At 37.5% G+C, this 24,225-nt stretch overlaps 1 protein-coding gene across 1 annotated transcript in view; it reads right to left on the bottom strand.

Moving 5' to 3' along the window:
• Nucleotides 1-379: 379 nt before the first annotated feature.
• KCNK2 (potassium two pore domain channel subfamily K member 2) overlaps nucleotides 380-24,225 on the bottom strand; it is a 149,559-nt gene continuing 125,713 nt past the window's right edge. Inside the window, exon 7 of the mRNA XM_033197409.1 lies at nucleotides 380-2,626. Within this exon, the coding sequence (XP_033053300.1) occupies nucleotides 2,309-2,626 (318 nt within the window). The 3' untranslated portion in view covers nucleotides 380-2,308. The remainder of the gene's footprint in view (nucleotides 2,627-24,225) is intronic.

The raw sequence follows: 24,225 nt of genomic DNA, 5'->3' as shown, positions 1-24,225 counted from the left end.
GCTTAATTGTCTTTTCCTTACAAAAAAACATTCAGGCACCTGTGTTCAGCATTCAGTCTACTTCAGTGTCAAGACAAGGCCTAACAATGACAAAATATGACATAAATATACGGTAATATAATAGAAACAACCTTGAATCTATATGCGATTTCAAATATCTTATTTCAAAACTGAATTTCAGTATATTTGGTTTTCATGACGAGCCACCAAGGGAAACAGTCTGCATGTATTTAGCAAAGGTATATCAACACATCAAAAATATTTCTTAAATATTTTGAATAAAGGAGTGACAAGCACTCAGCATGAAAAGTAACATCCTGGAGTTCTACCTACCTAGATCACATCTAAATTCTCAGCAGCAAGCAGGAGACTCAGAAAATGCTGACTTTAATTACAAACTTTATTTGTCAATACAATTCACAGTTTATACATGGTGCATTCCACCATATAAATTTTCGGAACAGTTATTTGAGGAAATGGGTGTAGCTTTCTTTCTAAAAGAGCCTGACTTTCTACAATTTTGGTTGGAATTTCTTTTTAACTTTATAAAAGTACTTTTAACAAATTAATTGAATATTTACATTTCTAGCTTAAATTTAAATGTTGGAAAATAAGCATCTATTAGTTTGTTTATTTTTAAAGATTCTGGGTTTTTCAGGACCCTAATCTGAATGCCACTTATTCAGATACAGCTCCCACCCCCACACACAAAAAAGTAAAAGAAATCAGTTTGCAATTATATTTAGGGAAATTATTTTCTTTCTGCATTTTAAAAATTAGATATATATACAATGTACAGCAGATCTAAGTATGAAAATAAAGGAAAGGGTAGCAATTTACGGGGTGCATTTACTGAATTTTTTCTGAATCTTGGAACCATCCGAAGAATTACAGGATATAAAATTAAACTAAAAAGAATAATCAGCCTCTTTTATGTAAAAAAAAAAAAAAAAAAAAAAAAACACAGCAAACTCTCAAAATTTAAATTGTGCTATAACAGCTTTTTCTCTAATGTCAGAGATGAATTATGCCTGCAATCTGCATTTTTCCATGTGCAAAGTCACAGTGATCCCAACTTCAACTTCTGCCCTCACAGCCAAGTCACAACTCCGAAAGTACACCCACAGAAGGCTAGGAATGTGCCCTGCACTCACCACTGTGCCACCTCCTCTCATCTGGCAAAAGTCACCCAACGAACAGAAAATTATATAAGCCTTTCATACATCAAAAAGCAATTAGAAGCTGGCAGTATACTGTTTATTAGCAAATACTTGTAACACATTGTTTTGCTATTTCCTTTCCGTCAGAATGATAATTCACACCCACTGTTTTAAATCGCCTCCAATAATATCCATTTTTAACAGTTTTCTTCTGTCAGGTCATTTATATATTTATATAGATAGATAGATTTTCTTCTTTTGTCTTTAAAAAATGTATAGTTATTAATAAATGATAAATACCAAATACTGCCAGGAAAAAGGGGATTGTTTGGGAGCAGCCAATTTTACCAGCCTGGTCATAATTACACTGTATATATGTACCACTGGTACCTGAGTCAAATAAATACTCAGAGGGGCCACCTCTGCAACTCATTTCTCTGCAGTGCCTTTAACACTAGGCAACGCTGAGTGTTGCTTCAATGTCCATGTAATTTGGCATCTATTTCTTCTTCGGGCATCATCACTTCAGTCATTTTACACACTGTTTCCAGCAAGGTATGGTGTTCAAACGGGAGAACTGGGGTAAAAGGCTAGAGAGGTGAGCCAAGGGGTGGGGTCAGGGAAGGAGAAACCACACATTAGCTAGAGAGGTTCTGTTTCTTCATAAGATAAGGCACTGACAGAAAATTTCTTAGGTAAAAGGCTGCATAAGAATTTCTTGTCATTTACAAAAAAAAAAAAAAATTGTTGTCATCCATAAATGGTCCATATCTAGGCTCAGTTAGGTAGACCCTGAAAAGTTAAGAACTGATCCCTCAAAGCTACATTGTTACCAGAAACAATTCTAATTCATTCTGAGGCCTTATGGCACATTAGGGAAAAAGAGAGGAAAACAGTCTGGGCACAAAAAGGCATCAGACATTGCTTGTCATTCCACTCGTCAAAGAAAGTGGACCGTTCAACAAGCATCATCAGAAAGAAAGTGCTGGCTCAGAATTCCAAATTCTCTTGATGATAGATGACCATGATGGATGTATCTATTTTGTTCCCCCTTTGAGCTCATGCACAATTTAAAAAATGCTACCAGCAACAGTCATAAAGAGCATAGAGAAGTCCTCACCTATGCCTAAGGTTATTTAAAGAGAGGGCTATTTGATGTTCTCAATCACAGCAATCTCTTCGCCAGCACAGTGTGGCGTCAAACCATTCAGATAGATACTCTCAGTCTTCAGTAAGGGAGGCAAGACATCCCTCTCGCTGGTCAGGTGGTTCACTGACAGGGTCCTCCTACAAGGAGTCAGCTCCTGATTGTGATTTCCAGCCAGTTCTGCCGAGAGCTTCCGCTTGATGGAGGTGGCACGCTGGAACTTGTCATAAATCTCCACACTCAGTCGCCTCCTGGTTTCTTTGAATTCGGCTGTGACGTTGGCTGTCCACTCAGCAGCGTGTGCTCTGAACTCTCCCACCTGGAACATACAAGCAGAGAAAAGATAAAGATATCGACATGCCGATCAACATTTTCTGTGCTTTATCTTCTGTTCATTTTATTTTGGGATTTTAAAAAGAAGACTGGAGTAATCTTTTACAGCACTGGTGGTCTGAGAATTGATGAAATTAGGCGGGGTATACACAGCAGGATTCTATCTTATATAGATGTGGCTCTAACATTAACCTATGAACTTAAATTCTATGAATCAAACTATATCTCAGGGGCTTTAGATGCGCTTGGTCTTTATACATGAATCCTGTCACTGAAATTTTTCATGCTGTAAAAAGGCAATCTCTAGCTTTTTAAAAACATTTTTAGTATTTTTTTCATTTGTGCTTAATTTCAAGAAGTACTGGAATGTACAAAGAGCAGTAAGATATAGTAGAAGGAGTAAGGCAGAATAAAAGAGTCTGCAATATGAACCCAGGTGACCTTGTTTGGTTCTGAAAACAGCAATGCTGTTTGCTCAGATGTCAACCTAGTTTTCAGAGATCAGAAATGGTGTGTGCAAGAGTGTTGTATCTAACCTCATATTGGTCATTTTGGAATTCTCTCTTTCCTAACTAAGCAACAAAATATTTTGTTTCTGCTTTCAGGGAATGCAAACAAATAATAACTGTTAAGTCCACCTTGAAGCCCACTTGAGAAACAGTTAAACCCAAGGCACAGTTTCTCAATAAATGTTTGTGGAATCCGTGAAGTTACTCAACACGTGGGCTGCCACCTCCTCAGCTGTAGAATAGACATCTTCACAGCACACACCTAACAGGATGGCTGAGCTAATGAACTTTACAAACTGCAAGATTTTATGCACTTATTATAATGTAGTTCTCTTTTGAGAATTAAAGAAAAAATGTGCTATCAATCACCCTGAGTCCATCAGACATTTTCTTTGACCTCTTTCAAAACTATGTCTGTGGGCCGGGCGCGGTGGCTCAAGCCTGTAATCCCAGCACTTTGGGAGGCCGAGGCAGGCGGATCACAAGGTCAGGAGATCGAGACCATCCTGGCTAACACGGTGAAACCCCGTCTCTACTAAAAAATACAAAAAAAAAAAAAAAACTAGCCGGGCGAAGTGGCGGGCGCCTGTAGTCCCAGCTACTCGGGAGGCTGAGGCAGGAGAATGGCGTGAACCCGGGAGGCAGAGCTTGCAGTGAGCTGAGATCCGGCCACTGCACTCCAGCTTAGGCGACAGAGCAAGACTCCGTCTCAAAAAAAAAAAAAAAAAAACTATGTCTGCATGTTTGTGTCCTAAAACAGAAAATATGACCAATCCTATGGGAATCTTTGTAATCTCTTAACTAACCAGAACTTAATAATCTACACTATCACTGAGAATAATCTCCTAATATGGAATAACTCCTCCATTTTCTTCTAGCACTTCTGTTTTCAGCTTGGGAAATCCACTGAACTCATTTCTTAAGTGACCCAGGCTCTCCTTTGCTTCGCAAGCAAACAGCTATAGCTCTGTTTAATCTATTTAATTTCTGCCCTCTTGATTTTTGTTTTAAAAAATCAACATGGGAAATATAACTGATAGTTTCTAAATGTTTATACTTATCTCAATTATTGGCGGGGATAGATACATATGTATATTATAATATGATGTATACATATACTTGGAAGGAAGGCTATAGATATAAAAATGTGTGTGTGTGTATGTGTGTGTACTCAAAAACAGAAATGAAACTTCAAATATCCAAGGCGGATAGGAGGATGGTACATGGCCAATCAACTCTTTTTTTAATCCACACATAATCACACATACACATACATTTGGAGATCCACTTTTTATTCTAACAGGCCTTTATTTCCTAGTTATACTGTCCTAATGAGAAATACTTGCTTGATATCTAGGTCTGGCTCTGAAAAAAAAAAAGCAAAGCTGGAAAAATAAGAACTCTATGGCATGTAGAATCAGCAAGATCAAGCTTTCCTTAACCACTGAGGCAACTTAAGGGAAGCTTGCTGGGAAAGAGGCGCAAAATCTACAGGAATTTATCCTGCAGATACTTATTGTTCCTATAAGGGAACCTGTCCAACTATACTTAGATATACAACTGATTACTAAATATGTAATTCTGTTTTGGCGGGACTCCCAGGTTAGGAAGGCACAGGCAGTATTTATCAGTGGTAACAAACACCCAGTCATCCGGATTTGGCTCCCTACAAATCCCATACACACTTACAAATAAACCCTCCCACAGTTTATATTATTTTTCTATTTTCCACCTAAGTCATGTCTCAAGTTTTGGGGCACAGTCAGAACTGATGGACCTAAAATGAAATCTGTTCCATCAGCTTTGTTTTGGTTACCACCACCCTCTTACCTCACAGCCAATCCTTCATGAACAGAAGGGCTGTGGACTTTCACAGAACCCGCCCCCACTTTACTTTGGTAATTGTATTCTTTTTTATCTTAAAAAATATCTTTTTAATATAAAAGTCATAGGCTTTGTGCATCAAAATTCAAATGTTCACCTATGTACTTGCTGATTTTCTGTCTTTCCTAATGAGAATGTAAACTATATATACATCCTCAGCACCTAGAACCTCGTATGTAGCACATTTCCAATAAGTACCTGTTAAATGAATAAATATATCACTGCAAATACACATACTCTGTAATCTCATACCACAATGATAGTAATTAGCAGTAGGATTTATAGCACACACGCTATCAATTGTTTTTCTTCTATCTGTGTACACTAATCTTACTTTCTGCCTCTTCCATATCAATCATCAATATTTTGCAAAGAAAAGGTCTTATAGTACACACATTGTTTTGTACGTAGCTTTTTTTCTCATCTAATTTTAGTCCTTTTTCCATGTTAGTACTCATTATTTCAGCTCATAGTTTATATCAGCCACCTAGCACTCCCCAAGGAGAATGGCTACGGCATGATTTAATCATTCCCCTATTGGTGAACATTTGGATATATTTAATTTTTTTTAGCTATTAAAAATAACACTTCAGTGAATATTCTTGTACCTACACTTTTGCTAATGGGTACAAAGTATTACTGCAAGTGGAAACACTGGGTTGAAAAGCATGAGTATTGATATGGCTTGACTGTGTTCCCATCCAAATCTTATCTTCAGTTGTAGCTCCTATAATTCCCATGTGTCATGGGAGAGACCTGGTGGGAGACAATTGAATCACCAGGGGAGGTCTTTCCCGTGTTGTTCTCATGATAGTGAATTAGTCTCATGAGATCTGATGGCTTTATAAAGGGGAGTTCCCCTGCATTTGCACTCTTGCCCACTGCCATGTAAGAAGTCCCTTTGCTCTTCCTTCACCTTCTGCCATGATTGTGAGGCCTCCCCAGCCACGTAGAAATGTGAGTTAATTAAATCTCTTTCCTTTATAAATTACTGAGTCTCAGGTATGTCTTTACCAGCAGTATGAGAACAGACTAATACAAATATTTTCTGATTTTGCAGACACTGTGAATTTTCTGTCTGATTTTACTGGAAAGGCAGAACAATGTGCTGGATCTAAAGCCCCAAGTTTGAATTATGGCTCCACCACATACTCATTGTGTGTTTTAGGGTAAGTTTTTTAATGTCTTTAGCCTCATTTTCTCCTATGAAGTGGGGCAAACAATAGAATCCTCCCTATAGAGTTAATATAACAATCAAATAAGTTAATATATTTAAAAGAGCAACACCAAGCACATAGCAGGCACTAGATACACACACAAAATTTTACACAATAGCATGACATAGACCTGTATTACCAGTGAGAGTCCTTTTTATTATGGGTGTTTATTGAGCAGTATTTTCAGACTCAGAACTCCCAGCAGCCTCACCATTTCTTTTCTGCACACTTAGGTATAATCTTTGCATTTTTGTAGCAAAAAGCACCTTATCATTGGCACCAGCACAGAAAGCATTTTAAATATTTTAATCATCTCTTTATTGCAATTTGAATCTTAAATGGTCCCGATAAGTTGGACAAAGAATGAAAACGTTTCTTAGGCTTGACTGAATTTTCTCACGAAGTTTCACAAAGTCACTGTGATCTCACAGGTTGCACTAATGGCAAACACACAGGAATCAGGAACATGTAGAGCTGAGTGCTTCTACCAGTTAGTGATTCCTGCCAATTAGGAAAAGGCTGAATGCAAGAAAAGCTCAGATTTGTTGGAGTCCATAAATTATTAATACTTTGTTATCTTTAGCATTCAATTTCTGTCAGAGGCTAGTATTTTTGTCTAATTTTGGAAACATATTTTTTCTCATTTCTGTAGAATTCCCAGAGGTGGAAAAGTAAACTCTGCAAATCATAAGAGCTGTAGTAACAATCTGTCAGAAATGGAGAGAGAAAGGTGGGGGGATGAATGACAGCCTCACCTTCTAGCTGTATAACCACATTCTATGTGCCCACAGCCATGCAATTTAACCTTCTTTGAGCTTAAGATTCCTTATCTATAAAACAGGGCTAATAACCTATTTCACAGGACAAGCGAACGAGATATATATACAGCCATGAGCTACATAATGATTTTTTGGTCTGCATATACAACAGTGGTCCAATAAAATTATAATACTATACTTTTACTGTACCTTTTCTATATTTAGGTATGTTTAGATATACAAATACTTACCATTGTGTTACAAGTGCCTGCAGCATTCAGTACAGTAACATGCTATACAGATTTGTAACCTAGGAGCAAATAGGCTATAGTATACAGCCTAAGTGTACAGTAAGCTATACCATGTAGGTTTGTGTAAGTGTGCTCTATGATGCTGGCACAATAGTGAAATTACCTAAAACCACATTTTCTCATAACATAGCCCCATTTTTAAGGGATGCACAACCGTGTGTGTGTATATATACATACATATATGTGTGTGTGTGTGTGTGTGTGCGCATATCTGTGTGTGTTCTCAAAATATAAGGGGTTACACAAGTATTAATTATGATGATAGGTGAAGATTATATGGTTTGCCAAGGGTGCTTTAAGTATTTATTACTTCTAAGGTCTAAACATCTTTTAGAGGAGTGCAGGGCAAATTCACGCTATACAGAAATCTACCCTATAGCGGGTCGCATTAGGGTGAGGATACACTGCCCTAATTTCCTAAAGATACTGAAAACAATACATTGACTCATAGAAGTGTGCACTTGGGCAACTCATCTAAACCACCAATAATAGTATATGTTCATTTCTTTAAAAAAATCTTATTTTTCTTTTTTTAGTGTTTTTTCTTTGTTTTGAGACAGGGTATCACTCTGTCTTCCAGTCTGGAGTACAGTGGCACGATCATGGCTCATTGCAGCCTTGACCTCCTGGGCCCAAGCAATCCTCCTGGCTTAGCCTCCCAAGTAGCTGGGACTATAGTGCACACCCCCATGCCCAGCTAATTTTTTAAATTTTTTGTACTGATAGAATCTCCTGAGGTTGCCCAGGCTGGTCTCAACTTTGTGAGCTCAAATGATTCTCCTGCCTTAGCCTCCTAAAGTGCTGGGATTACAGGTGTGAGCCACAGTACCCAGCCTGTTCCCCCTTTGTTGTGCCCTTTCTACTATTCTTTACAATACTTTAGGAATAGAACTGCCCAAACCAAAGCTTGAAAATCAGGAGGAAAAAAAGAGAAAAATAGAGTCCCTCAAAAACTAAACCAAGGCAAGAAAGAATTAATTATTCACATTCCAAAACAAAGAAAAAAGAAAAAAAATCTTGACCTTATATTATTGCAAAGGTATCTAATCCTTCGACTTCCCTGGGCCACATAGGAAAAACTAGAATTGTCTTGGTCCACATCTAAAATGTACTAACACTAATGATAGCTGATGAGCTAAAAATAAATATATTGCAAAGTATCTCATAATGTTTTAAGTTTATGAATTTATTTTGGGCTGTTTTCAAAGCTATCCTGGGCCCCATGCAGCCCATGGACCATGGGTTGGACAAGCTTGGTTTATAGAAATGTAGTCATTTTTCACCAAATAACACATAATCCCCTAATGTACAGACGCACATCTTTTACTGGTGATAAAATTGTCTATTCAAACTCTAAAGATGCTTTTTTGTTTTCAAAGAAATTCAAAAATAAGTTCCTGAGAATATCACATTTATGTAAGTAAAATTTTTTCTTAATAGAAATAATGCTTTTGGTGTTCTGGGTAATTAAAATTAATCCTTGTGCATTAAAATACTTTTGCTTCATTGGATTTTTATAAAAAAATCTTTCAGCAACTTAAATAGTATTTCATCTTCCTATAACCAAGCAATCTGCATTACTTAGTAAACCAAGCTGAGGACAAAAAGTGAGCAAAAACAGCTCCAAAAAAATCACAACGAATGTTCCTACAGGTCATGTTATTTACAGAAGAAAGAGGTCTTTACTGGAATTCCATATATTCTTAACTTTCACATGCTGCTCACAGCCCAGGTGATCTGATTTACAAAAGAAAAGGAAGGAAATAGAGTGCTATATATAAACAAGCACTTGTTCTCCGACTCTGCTGGAACTGTTCTCATCCACCTCGCTAAGTTCTCTGTCCTTAACTCGCCGGATCTTCACAGCTGCAAATGGTATGGCACTGCTCCGTCCCTCCCAATCAGTGTTTGCTCTTAATTTCCGAGTCAGCACACTTTCATGGCTGTTGTCTTACTGTTCGGGTCAATTTTCTCAATCAACTTTGTAGCTTCATTTTCTTTTACCCTCCTCCTTAACTACCTTTGTCTGCAGGGTTCTATTTTCATTCTCCTTGGATAATCACATCCTTCCGATTGTTTCAATTACCATCTATTTACTGATGACTCCCAAATCCATATTTCTAGGTCAAATCTTTACTGAATTCCGCATCTGTATAACTGACTGCTTATTAAGCCTCTTCACTTTCGATGGCTCCCAGGCATCTCAAACTTAACATGTCCCTAAGTGAAATCATTTAACTTCTTTAACTTTGTTGTTGTTGTTGTTGTTGTTTTTACATTTAATATCGCATCGTGGTACCACTAAGTTTCCTAAGTTGAACTTCAATATAATCCCTTGCTCCTCCTCTTACTAAATCTTACATCAAGTTCTTATTCAAATTTGTTTACTAAAGCAACTCTTGCATCCAGCTCTAATTCTTGCTAATTTGCTTCTTTTCCTCTCAATTCCTTCACTTCTTTCCATTCCTATTGTCAAAACTGTGGAAGAGTCCACCATTTTGGCTCATGTGCATTACTTCTGTGATCTGCTAACCAGTCTTGCTGACTTAATTCCCTATCCCCTCAAATGCATTCTCCACGCAGCCACCAAATTGCCCTGTAATGAACACAAATCAACTTAGTACTTTCCCCTGCATAAACCAATTGATACCCGTTTCACTTACAATAAAGTTCCAACTCTTTAAAGTGGCTCATGTAATCTAGGGCTTACCTACTGTTTCAGCCTCAGTTCTAATTACCATCTGTCTCAAACTCCACTTTGGGGCCATCCTGAACGTTTCTTTTATTTCCTCAAAATCCTACTCTTTCTTTTGCCTTTGTTCATTCATTACCTGTTTTTCTCTCTGTCCAGAATGCTGTTTCCCAGTCCCTCTCTAGCGTATTTCCTACTCATGCTAAACTGGACATCCTCATGGAGCCATTTCCCGATCCTCTAGAATACATTAGAATCATCTGCTAGTTGTGCCCATCCCCCTCTGTACTTCCCTAGCATTACTGCTCAACACAACTTATTACAATTACTAGTCTAATTGCTCTCCTGACTTCATGACACTAGAGAGTGTAAAGGTAAACTGAGGCTGGAGCCAAACCGGGAACGAAGACACAAGGCAAATGGCAGTGAGAATAGCCTTTTATTAGGGCTTGCGGGCGAGGTTCCTCCGTCCAAAGGCGTGGGCCGAGGAAGTCGCGCTGAGGAGGAGGGTAGGGGCTTCTTATAGCCTGAGAGGTAGGGAAGCTGGTTGTGCAAACAGGGCCTGGGGGGTCTTGAAACTACTAGGGCAGGATTTGAGTAAGGGTCACGAGGAAGGGGTCTTTGGAAACTGTCAACCGAAACTACTGTTTACGAACTTGTGGAATGCTGGTGAGCTGCAGGTCATGGGGGAGTGTGGTTGCCCAGCCAGAACTCTGAGGCATGTAAGTCTGCGGTGTGTACAAGGGTGAAGGGAGTCTTTAACAAAAGGCCTGCTACGCCCGGTAACGCCGCCATGTTGGGTCTAGATTCCTGCCTAACAGAGAGGATAAGTCCACCATATTCTATTCAGTATTCCCAGCTCCTAGAAGAAGGTACATCGTGAGAATTCAGTCAGACTTTGTTGGGTAAATGGGTAAGTGAATAAAGGACAACCAAATAAATCACACTTTTGATACACAATCCAGTACAAAGAATCTGCGTCCTGGTTGACTCTGTTGGGGATAATCTTGATCCTCTCAGCAGGAAGATGCAGCCGGTGAAAAGCACTGACTCATAGCCATTGCTATTCATAGTAAAGGTCCAAAATATGTTTCCTCAAACTAACTTTTTAGTCATTGCAGAGACTCCTCAGCATTCTAAGAAGCCTATGATGCTAATATCTCATTCTCAAAGTGAAGAACTTCACGCCTATTGTATATATAGATCCTTTAAATCAGATTTTCTTTCTTTCTTTTTCTTTTTTTCCTTTCTCCTTACCAGCCCTCTTAACTCTTTTCACCTCTCTCACCACTTTTCATGACAATACTTCACCAGGCTATTCCAGAACCTGGACTTTATCATCTTTACGGAATGCAATCTGTGAAATTAAAGAAAGGTTGGCCGGGCGCAGTGGTTCATGCTTGCAATCCCAGCACTTTGGGAGGCCGAGGTGGGTGAATCACGAAATCAGGAGATTGAGACTATCCTAGCCAACATGGAGAAACCCCATCTTTACCAAAAATACAAAAAATTAGCCAGGCGTGATGTCATGAACGTATAGTTCCAGCTACCTCGGAGGCTGAGGCAAGAGAATCACTTGAACCTAGGAGTTGGAGGTTGCAGTGAGCTGAGACCACACCACTGCACTCCAGTTTGGACAACAGAGTGAGACTTTGTCTCAAAAAAATAAATAAATAAATAAAGTAAAAAAAATATGTTAACAATTTCACTTTAGAAGAATCACTAACATCTTCCTCTGCAACTGTAAGTGTTAATCCTCTGATAGCTTTTCAATGGAGCAAAGTCTCATGATTCCAGAGGCCTAGCATCTGCCTCCTCAATAAAGGTTCCAAACCTTACTGTCCTCAGGTTATCTAACGTATCTCAAATAATATCAAGAAAGCCCTTGTCATGGTGGTAACATAATTTAAAAACAAGCACTTGCCATTTCAACATTTTTAGAGTAATTTTCTTGAGGTACATAAGATTGATAGGGTGGTCTAAGAAGGATAAAAGTTCCCTAATCTAGAAGTTCACGATTTATGAAGTTTACAGTAAGCTCATTTGTAACCATAAGGAATATTTAATACTCCATTGACTCCAGTCAGCTATGTGGCCAGTTTTTTGAAGGTAAGGACCATTGCTCTGTTTCTTATCAAGTTCAACTTTTCTTCCTACCTTCTCCACACTGCAACATCTTGGATTACTATGAGTATAGTAATTTAATAAAATAAGTTTAGTCTTCCCAACTAGATGGTAAGCCAATGATAGAGGCTACGCATTCTATCAATTTCTTCTCCTCATAATAGTACTCAACATGGTAATTTGAATAGCCCAGACTTTACACACATTCTAACTGACTGGTGAGAGAAATCTGTGACCATTGACTGACACAGCCCTCCGCCTGTACAAAAACATTCTGGATATGCAAAGGTGATATTTGCATAGGTTCTCTCCCAGTGTGTGTTGGTACAGTCTGAAGAGAAAGCAACTTATAAACTAATTTTAATCACACTAAAATCTTCACGTCCTTTGATAAAAGTCAATAATTTATAGAAATTAATTCTGACCACGAATTTTCAGCAAAGGAAAAGGCAAGTATGTAAGAAGATATTCTTTGGGCCATATTTTTAATAGCATAATCTTGAGGCTAATAAATGTCATATATGAAGTTAATATTTATGAGAAGTCTGTCAGCTACTGAAACCATTTTTCTTACTACTATGGTTGTATTACGTGATAAAAAAATTGCATTTTTACCAACTGATTATAGCTTTGTAAAATAATGGATGTATATAAGGATATACAAAATAATACTAAAGTTTATAGCATTATTTTAAATAATATCTTTCTTCTAAAAATGTCTAAGTATGAAATACAGTTGTTAACTGTCTTAATGATGAGGTGTGGCTGCAAAACCAAACATTCACTTGTTGCAGAGTAAACTCAACTTATTAAGTGATAAAAAATAAAATAAAATTGCATTTTTACCAACTGATTATAGCTTTGTGAAATAATATATGCATATAAGGATATACAAAGTACATAAAAATGGAAACTATGGATTTTAGCAATTACCTTTGAGTATCTATTATATGCCAAGTCCTGGGCTTAGTGTTAGCTTTCTTGAAGTAAAAAGTTATTTTCGTAGTATTTTTATTCCCTTTTAAGTTTCCCTTTACTGGTGTTATATTATACAGTAAACAGCATATCCAGCCCTAAATATACCTTGTGGAGGCAGAGTTCTTTATTGGGTGCTATTTATTTCCTCAACACAATCTAAGTATCAGAATTGGACTGCAGTTGCCCCTGATTCAGGTATCACAGTAAAAAAAAAAAAAAAAAAAAAAAAAAAACCTGAAGAAGGTATTTAATTTTCAATGGTGTAAAGAAATTTAAAAATGATTGAGGTTATTTGAGTCTATATTTCCGAATTGTAGTTCTACACTGATGACTAAAGTGTAATTCATTATATTTTACTACACACACAGGAGTGTGATTAAGGGTAGTTACCAGTCCTGAATTTCATGTTTGCATAATATTTTCACTTCTGTAAGTTTCCTTGGCTCTCTCTAGCTCTACTCCAGGTCATTTGAGTAGTTATTTCCTTGTCACAAAAAGTATAACATGATTTAAAGAAAATTTTCAGTCTTTTCAGTTTGAAAAAAGATTTTTTTTACATTGCATTTTTTTAAGTGTTTGGTCTTTATCAACTGCATTTCTAAGGAGATGATTTTCCTCCAAACAACTCTGCAAAATGCTAACTCCCTATTTTTGCAAGAAAGTAAAGCCAATTTTTGAGGAGCAGTACTTCTTGATACATTTTCTCCCTCTGATGTTTTTGAGCCATGCATCTGTGATAGGAGGATGGGAGGACGTATCATCCTAACGTGACTTTTGATAGAACAGTGTCCAGAGTCAGTTTCATGTAAAAACGTTTTCTCCACATGGCAGAAATGATTGGCTCCCCTCTAACTGGGGTTACCTAGAATTTCAGTGTTGAATAGTAGCTAATACCCAGGAGGTTCTCCAATTTTAGATAATGCTGTTGCATGAGTCCTGTTTTCCATAAAATTCAACAATCCCCAAGATATTGGACATCGTTTCATTTTCAATATGCTGCTTAACTTATCTATATAAACTTAGACAACTCCTCAAATTTAGACCAATTCTAAACAAAATTATTTACTTAGCTTAATTATCTATTTCACTTTGACCTTCAGAGCCATCCAAAGCTTTGTTCTCCTGAACAAGGCTTTAGCACTCCCATGCCTTTCCATGCATTGGAAAACCTAACATTCTCTGCTTCAGTTGTTTTTTTTTTTTTTTCCCCCGGTATACTTTCCCCAACTACCTGTGAGCTTTGAAATCCTGCAATACTCTTTATAGAGTTTTGATTTCTGGTCATGAATAAAAGTATAAAAATCAAAATTTTCTAGAATTCTAAATAGTCCATCTCCAAAAGATGAGTATCCCAGCAGCATTATTACAATTATTTGCAGTCAGCCACCTTAGAATAGAAATATATGGTGTGATTTGGAAGCATGGAAACAGCAACTCTGCCAGGTGTTCTATGGTAAGAGAGCAATTCATATATTCTTTCTCTCAAAGACCCTTCCACCATGCATTCCTTTGACTTACTGCCTTCCCTTCTCACTTTATGTACAAGGTCATTTTTTCCCCCCTTGCAGTCCTACAATTTTGTCTTTTTTTTTTTTTTTGAGGCGGAGTCTCGCTCTGTCGCCCGGACTGGAGTGCAGTGGCCGGATCTCAGCTCACTGCAAGCTCCGTCTCCCAGGTTTACGCCATTCTCCTGCCTCAGCCTCCTGAGTAGCTGGGACTACAGGCGCCCGCCACCTCGCCCGGCTAGTTTTTGTATTTTTAGTAGAGACGGGGTTTCACTGTATTAGCCAGGAGGGTCTCGATCTCCTGACCTCATGATCCGCCCGTCTCGGCCTCCCAAAGTGCTGGGATTACAGGCTTGAGCCACCACGCCCGGCCTACAATTTTGTCTTAATCAGTTTCTTCCTATGGAGCTTATCTGTATTTTCTTTTTTTTTTTTTTTTTTTTTTTTTGAGACGGAGTCTCGCTCTGTCACCCAGGCTGGAGTGCAGTGGCCAGATCTCAGCTCACTGTAAGCTCCGCCTCCCGGGTTCACGCCATTCTCCTGCCTCAGCCTCCCAAGTAGCTGGGACTACAGGCGCCCGCCTCGTCGCCCGGCTAGTTTTTTGTATTCTTTAGTAGAGACGGGATTTCACCGTATTAGCCAGGATGGTCTCGATCTCCTGACCTTGTGATCCGCCCGTCTCAGCCTCCCAAAGTGCTGGGATTACAAGCTTGAGCCACCGCGCCCGGCCTTATCTGTATTTTCATTTAAATTGGCTATACTTTCCCTTCTTAAGTAATCTTCCACTGACGACTATAAATAACTGCCGTTTGTCAAAGGTAAGCCAGTCCCTGTTCCAGAATCATCACTAGATAAGGGATTTCTACCTGAAACTCCGTAAGGTTTTTCCAATTACCAACAGCCAACTCAAGTATCGATAATACATTTTCTTCACCAGAAATAAAACTACTGAGGTCTTCTTGATCTTTGACTAGGATTTTTTTCCTGTCCCTTTTGATGGTGGGATTTTAAGTTTAATTTGCTTTTCTCGGTGCTTGAATGCTTGTATGCCTTAATGCTTTGAGGAAAACTAAAATATTAAAAGTAGTTAGCTGAGTTAAAAACATCTCTCTAGTTAAATTTGTAAAAATAATTAGAAGCCTACTTTGCATTCCAATTTCAGTGGTTGCCCAGACTAAAATTCCTAATAATTATCATTAATTCATTTTCTAAAGTATTGATGTTACCTTGTATTGTATTGTATTGATGTTACCTTGTATTGTTGAACTGCGCTGGTAAAAAGAACATTTCTAATTATTCTCTTTACCAACCAGGTTTAAAGGAAAAAAAAAAAGCATAAAAGGATTATTTAAGTATCACATTATCTTGACAGAACAGTACATGATGTTTTCTCTGGTTGTCAGAAAAGTATATGTAATATTCATAAGGTCTCCTTAATCTAACCTGCTTTTTTTGGTTAGTAATTTCTCTACTTCTTAATATTACACATATTAATGTGACTGTGTAAAGATGAATTACAAGAGTACTTAATCTTTTTAAATACAGACAATGTCAAGAAAAATAATACTAACGTTTATAGCATTATTTTAAACAATATCTTTCTTCTAAAAATGTCTAAGTATGAAATACAGTTGTTAACTGTCTTAATGATGAGGTGTGGCTGCAAAACCAAACACTCACTTGTTGCAGAGTAAATTCACCTTATTTTTGTCATCGTATCACTGAGCACCCTAGAAATTCTCTTCACTGCCCTGCTATTGGAGTTTCTTTAACAATCCATTTTATGAAGCTCATCCAAATTACACAATATCTTACTGTATTATAAAGATGATAATATAGTTTGGGTACTTGTCCCCACCCAAATCTCATGTTGAATCATAATCCCCAATACTAGAGGTGGGGACTGGTGGGAGATGTGTGGGTCATGGGGGTGGATCCCTCATGGCTTGGTGCTGTTTTCATGGTAGTAGGTTCTTGCCAGATCTGGTCATTTAAAAGTGTGTGTCACTCCCACCCCACTCTCTCTTGCTCCTACTTTTGCCATATTACGTGCCTGCTCCCACTTTGCCTTCTATGAGGAGTAAAAGCTTCCTGAGGCCTCCCCAGAAGCAGATGCTGCCATGCCTCCTGTACAACCTGCAGAACCACGAGCCAATTAAACTTCTTTTCTTATAAATTACCCAGTCTCAGTTATTTCTTTATAGCAATGCAAGAACAGCCTAAATACAGATGAGGATACTGAGTTTCAGAAACAATATAATTTGTGTACTTAGATAAAATTTCATATACTGTTATATGATTGAGTTATAGTAACTAGATACAGTTGATTCTTGAACAATATGCATTTGAACTGTTTGAGTCTACTTATACGTGGATTTGGTTCTGCCTCTGCAATCACTGAGACAGCAGGACCACCCCCTCCCTTTCCCCCCACTCCTATTAAACCTACTTAACATGAAGAAAATCAGAATGAAGGCCTTTATGATGGTTCATTTCCACTTAATAGTAAACATATTTTCTCTTTCCTATGATTTTCTAAATAATATTTTTATTTTCTCTAGCTTATTTTACTGTAAGAATACAGTACATAATAATATACAAAATATGTGTTAATTGTTATCAGTAAGGCTTCTCAATAGTGGCCTATTAGTAGTTTTTTTGTGTTTTTTATTTGTTTGTTTGTTTGTTTGTTTGTTTTGAGACAGAGTCTCACACTGTCACCCAGGCTGGAATGCAGTGGTGCGATCTCGGCTTACTGCAACCTCCGCTTGCCTGTTTCAAGCAACTCTCCTGCCTCAGCCTCCCAAGTAGCCGGGTCTATAAGCGTCCGCCACCATACCTGGCTACTTTTTGTATTTTTAGTAGAGACAAGGTTTCACCATGTTGGCCAGACTGGTCTCGTACTCCTGATCTTGTGATCCACCCACCTTGGCCTCTCGAAGTGCTGGGATTACAGGCGTGAGCCACCGCACCCAGCCACATAGTTTTTTAAGGAGTCAAAAGTTACACAAAAATTTTTAACTGTGCAGGGAAAGGGGTCAGTGCCCCTCACTCCTGCATTGTTCAAGGGTAAACTGTTATTTGTCAGGACAATATGGGAACTCTACAAGTACCACTGTCTGATGACTGGGGTGGTTGTAGTGATGAGGTGGTGGAGGGTAATCATCTGTTTGTTGTTCAAGTTCTTAAGGAATTAAAAATATACCAAGTCAGAAGTAACAACTGAATAAAGAAGGGGACTGCAATCTTAAAGTCATTTGCCATAGTATGCATTCATCATGTATTTAGCAAAATCAAAACATTTAATGATGTTTCAAAACTCATTCATGAAACTTAGATTTAATAGTATTTATTTATAACAAAAGGGCATTTTATGTTCACTGCAGCAACACAGGACTAGTCCACTAAAACATGGTTTTGCTTCCTTTTCTCTTCCTCTCCCTTTCCTAAACAATTCAGCCCCAAAGCAGTGAAATGGAGCAGAACTAGTTAGCCATCCGTGCAGTTGGTTTGGGAGAGGGCCATGGTACCAGAGTGAAATGTCAGAGCCAGACCAGCATGAGAAGAATGTCTACTCAAGGGATGGCAGCAGAGTGTGGATGTAGAGTCTGAGATGGGTGACGAGGTCAACCCAAAGAGGGAGGCCCAGGACATAGTGTCAGAGAGCAAGCAGTGTGGAGAGGGTGTCCCTGCAGGGTTCCTGATGGTGGCAGTAGCGGCAACTCAAGATTGGCTACATACAAGGAGACGGATCAAATAATATATTGAAAACAGCAAGAATCAGAGGTTCACCATGGATGAGAAAGGAATTACAACTATAAAAAAGCAGAAAACCAGAAGTAACTCTATTATATCAGATCAGAACTAGAGGTACCAGTATGAGTTCATGGTTCTCAAAATATATAGATACAAAATAAACAGGTATGGAAATATCTGTATGCATGAATATAAAATATATTCCTTAGCTCTGTCAACTAAGAGTGTGTGAGAGCAGTGATATCCTCATTAACAATAAACACTCAAATATTTTTCTCTAAATATTATTGTCCTTTATCCACTATAAGAAATCATGGCACCTTGGAGAAATGGCAGATTCAGGGCTAGGGTAGAGAAATTAATTTGAGTCTGGAACATCTAATGTGCTAGAGTATAAGGAATTGCTCAAGGGATAATGGGGATATGCCAAAAAGACAGAGAAGTTTCAAGGGGCTCCCAGTGGCCAAGCCTTAGACAACTTGAAGATCAAAATAAATGATTATAACAGATTACAACCCATTGATTACAGCAGAAACCCGTGAGTCTGTGTTCACATAAATAAACAATAAATTGACGGTTTGATGATGAAAGAGATAATGATAAAATCTCAAAATGCCTGTCCAAAAAATATGCATTAAATACACAGAGAAAAGAGCAGATTTCCAATGGAAAAGGCTGGCAGACAACACCTTCTGTCATCTGGTTAATATCACGAGTCATGGGACGAATCTGACAGATGCAATGAGAAGAGCTTTCCCTGTGCTATTTAGACTTATGTTGGGTATCAACTCACTTTGACATTTATATTTCAGTGGCGCATTTAAGGAGATACATAATAGTTAAAATTAAATCTCAGGGTTAAATTTCAGTGATAATTTTCTTGTCTAGCTACTTAACCTAAAATGAAATATTTATGATTTAAACTAAAATCTTAAAATAGGCATGGACAGGATAGGATCTTCAAAATATCCTCAGAGAGGTCACATGCAATATATGTGAAGGCCAGTGCTCTGGAACACTGCTGGGCAACTCCAGTACAAACCTCTTTTCTTTTTGAAATATCCAATCTCAGGTACGTTTTAGAGCCACTCAAGAATGGACTAACACAAATGTCTAGTTGGTAAAATCAAAGATGTACTTCTTTCATCTAGATCTATGTATCTCTGTGAGTTACCTTTTTCAGACATGACAGCCACTAAATTAATCATCAAAATAAACTGCATGATGAAGCAGAATTGGGATTTGCTACAAGTGTTAAATCCAAATTTGAAAAAATAATGAAGCATACAAATCACATTTCTCCTATTATTAATGTTTAGTGAGAGCAAAAAGGTTTTGTATTATCAATAAGTATAATCAAAATATTTTAGCACTATTTCATACTCATCATTTAACATTTGTATTTTTGCACACATTTTAAACATGTATGTTAGTACAGAAACAGTAGTACATCTTTGCAACTTATAAATATGCATACATTGCAGGCACATGCTAAACATTTTTTTACTACTACTAATTTACGAGAAAAATTTGGAGATCATAAGAGAAAAGAAAGGGTTGATGAGAAGTAAGGGGGGAAACAGGACATGTAGGAGAGATGCTACTGTGGTGGACCGGGGAGATGAAAATGGAAGTTTTGGAGATAGTGAAGCATGCATCAAAGTGGTGGTATAGAGAGTGAAAATGGAGGAGAGCATTTACATGCTTTGTTCACGGAAACACTAGGACTTATGATGCATAAGTCATGGAGGTGAGAAAGAAGACAGCATCAGGAATGACTGAAAGGATTCAGGCATGAGCAACTGGATGAATGCTGGGTAATATTTACTAAGACTGGGACATTAGAGTAGGACATTGTGGGGCAGCGATACTAGGATTCCACGTGGGTTATGTTAAATTTGAAGTGGTAAATAAGTGGTTGATTTAAAAAATATTCCCCTTCCCAGCAGCTACTGCCGTCCTCTTGGGGGAGTTTCCATTTCTCTGTCAGTGACTCACCTTCAGACTTTCCAGCAGTTTAACCTTTGCTCTAGGTCAATATCCACTCCCAGGTTCATAGAGTGGATCTAATCTCTGACCACAACTCTAATCATTCCAGCTGTTTTACTGTATTTCTACTATTATCCTATACTGTGACTGCATTAAGTCTTGTGGACAGTTGGTTCATTAGTGCCTTAGTGAAGTGTTCCCCTTTTGAATACTTCCTTCACTCCTCTATTCCCCTGTGAAACATCATCTCTTCACTGTCCCAGGGTCTTACGAATTTCTTCTTTGGATTGCTATTCTAGCACTGTATCATGTCTCCTGGTTCATGTCTATCATCACGTTTCCTATTAGACTCTGGTCACTGAGGGCTGAGACTGTGTCCTATTCATCTTTCTATCTCCAGCACCAATCTCAGTGCCTGAAATATAATGGCTGCCCAACAGAACTTTAAAACCCTGAATTGTGCAGATAAAATTAACTGCTTTTTCTTTAAACTACCCTAAATCCATCATAATACTTATATCAGACTTATCAACGTTCAAAAATCCAGTTCAATAAACTAAAGGTGGTTATTTTAAAATTTAAAGCCATTAAATTTAGTTTGCATTCATATTGCAAATTCTGTTCCAAGAAGTGACAGATTTCTTTTTCCTGGGAAATCAAGGGAAGAAATTATTTAGGTTTCTTGGGCTAAAGTAGTCTCTGATCAAGTTAGTTACCAGAATTAGTGTCAGTGCAAGTTATAGATGAGCAGCTGGAGAGTTTAAGAGTGTGAAAAGGAAGATGAAAAGTGAGTAATAAAGAAGTGAGAAAAGAACAAGTTTTCATTTTGTGGGTCTTTGTTGCTGTTGTTTTCAGAGGTTAATGCATGTATATCTAAATACATGCTCCATTGGTTTAATAATATCTTTATCACATTTAAGCTCTGCCTAATGCAATGTGGGAGAAAATATTCAACATGGTTTAAGCAGATCCAGGAAAATGATTTTTCCAGTTTCTTTTTCAAAGGTGAAATTGCTTCCAGAAATTTGTCTTAAGAGTAAACTCTCCCATGTACAATTGCACGGGTGTGGGTGGTGGACATTTATAGCAATCCTCTGAAATAACTGACAATCCACTGATGAGCCAGTGTTCACTTTGACACTGGATAAAATGAAATACCCAGGCAGCAAAAGAAATATAAACCCAAAGATATTTTCCAAGACTTGCTTTAGATTTGGAAAAAAATAAATAATGTGTATTTATACATTTATTTCATCGTCCCTACAGTTAGTCTTTTACTCCTCTTCTTTCTGTTTGCAATGATATCAATTACAGACCATAAAATTTCTAGGAGGAAAAACACAATCTATATCATTAGCCCAGAAGAAACAGCTTCAGTTTAAGACAGGTTACTGCCAGCAATTCTAATCTTAGTCTATAGCTGTGCTGTTTGCTTCACAGCTACTGCCATTGTGGCTACTGGGTGCTTTAAATGTGGCCAGTCTGATTTGAGATGAGCTCTAAGTGTAAGATATACACCGATTTTGAAGATTTATTGTTAAAAAAGAACATAAGATATCTCACTCATGACTTTTATATTATTCAATATTTACATGTCAAATTATAGTAGTTTAGATATGCTATTGGGTTAAATACAACATATTATTAAAATTAATTTCATGTGTTTATTTTTACTTTTTTAGTAAGACTATTAGAAAATTAAAAATTACATGTGTGGCTTGCATTTCTATTTGTATTGGAAATAGAAATATAACATTCTATATATTATATATAACATATATAACATACAAGTAACATACATAGTATATATACTAGTATTATGTATAAAAATACTACATATTAATATATTACATACACTAATCTATGATATACAAAATATATATTATATCATAGAATATACAATATTAATACATAATATAGATGCATTATAGAATATGTTACATATTATCTAATATACAATATTTATATTCTGTATTAGTGGTTACTTTATGAAGTGCTAGTCCACAGAGTCCTTTCAACACCATCTTTAAACCGGACTACAATAAATCATGCTTTTATTCTTTTATGAATATGTAAAAAAAAAGTTCAGAAATCAAGAAAATAAACCAAAATTGGAAAACAATGCAAAATCAGATATATCCCTCATCCGATTTCACAAGTAAAAGGAGCAGAGAGGTTCTAATAATGCAAAGTATTCATGCACATTAAGTGAATGCTCACAGCTGCCTTTCCCAAACTAAATATAGCACTGCCAAATTAGTTCTACAGAAATGCTGCTCACTGTGCAGGACATGCCCTGTCTTACAAGCATGCTGCTGTATTTTAATTAACTTGGCTAAACTGTAATGAAGATGCCTAAGAAACAGGAAGAAAAGGCAGAAAATAAAATAAAGGACAATGGAAATATTGTGGAGGTGGCAGGAAGGCAAGGCTGGCATCTCACCCCAGAAGAGTGCAGGGGCTTACCCTGAGCCTGGTGAAACAGATCAGAAGTGCTGTGGGCCTGTCTCCCCAGCTGTGTCCACTGATGACTTCTGAATTTGGAATATGGGGAAAAATAATGCCTCTGAATGTAATGATAAAATATGGGACTCTTCCATTGTGAAAGGAAATCAAAGAGCTATACTTCAGTGTCCTTTTAACAAATGTTCCTAAACAGCGTCCTAAGGTAGCATGATGGACACACACATGGCCACCCTTTGTCTGTGGCCATCAGAGCTGTCCAAAGCATCTACTTATATTCCATGAAAAGTCAAGGACTGTGACAAGAGAGAAAATGAAATGGAACTCCTTCACTCCCACTGCTAGTCACCTCAGGCAAACTTTCATATGTAGCACTTATGATATCACTTTATGCTTTAGAGAACACGATTTGACCTGTTTTTTTTTTTGTTTTTTTTTTTTTTATCCATTTAACAGGGAGCTGTGTTATAATGGGTTTCTGTTAAACCTTGGCCTAGTTATTCTAAGAAGCCTGTATTACATCAAGTAATAAAGGGGTAGGAAATATTCAAGAAGGAGAGAAGAGGCAGAGGAGAAGCAAAGACAATTCAAATGCCTCTCCCGGTGCCTTACCAGTATTACCTTTTATTTGGTATTAACTGAAAAATACCTTTTATTTGGTATTAACTGAAAAAAATGGCTTCTATGAAGCCATTTAACAGGGAGCTGTGTTATAATGGGTTTCTGTTAAACCTTGGTCTAGTTATTCTAAGAAGCCTATATTACATCAAGTAATAAAGGAGTAAGAAATATTCAAGAAGGAGAGAAAAGGCAGAGAAGAAGCAAAGACAATTCAAATGCCTCTCCCCGGTGCCTTACCAGTATTACCTATCACCTTTTATTTGGTATTAACTGAAAAAAAAAAAAAGAAAGAAAAAATTCCCCCCAGCTTCATTAGCTTCATTATCTCAATGCTTAGTGAGAAGGAACTTTTTTGTCTTTGTCTGATTTTAACACCTTCAAGGCTCATAACAAAGCTCTCAAAGGCTTTAACTATTCCCAAGTTTCTCCCTCACTAGCCTCCTTATCATCTTTCTTTCAGATGTAAAAGTTGAGTGCTCATGCATTTCGAATAATGGAAGATAAAGACTGCCAGGAAAAGAGAAAGGAGGAGAGAATTAACCAGTTCATTTTTCTCTAGTTTTAAAATACCTTCAAACTGCCAGTTTCTCCAATAGGGGACAATCCATATAGACATGATTTTTTTTTTTTTTTTTGGTTTGGTTTTTCAATTTTTAATTTTTTTTGAGACAAGGTCTCACTCCCATTGCCCAGGCTAAAATGCAGTGGCATGATCTGGGCTCCTTGTAACCTCAACCTCCCGGGCTCAAGTCATCCTCCCACCTCAGCCTCCTGAGTA

This window comes from Trachypithecus francoisi, unplaced genomic scaffold (genome assembly GCF_009764315.1).
Source record: "Trachypithecus francoisi isolate TF-2019V2 unplaced genomic scaffold, Tfra_2.0 Lachesis_group5, whole genome shotgun sequence".
Lineage (NCBI taxonomy): Eukaryota > Metazoa > Chordata > Mammalia > Primates > Cercopithecidae > Trachypithecus > Trachypithecus francoisi.
Note: the sequence above shows the minus strand (reverse complement) of the source record. Positions and strands in the feature narration are given on the sequence as shown.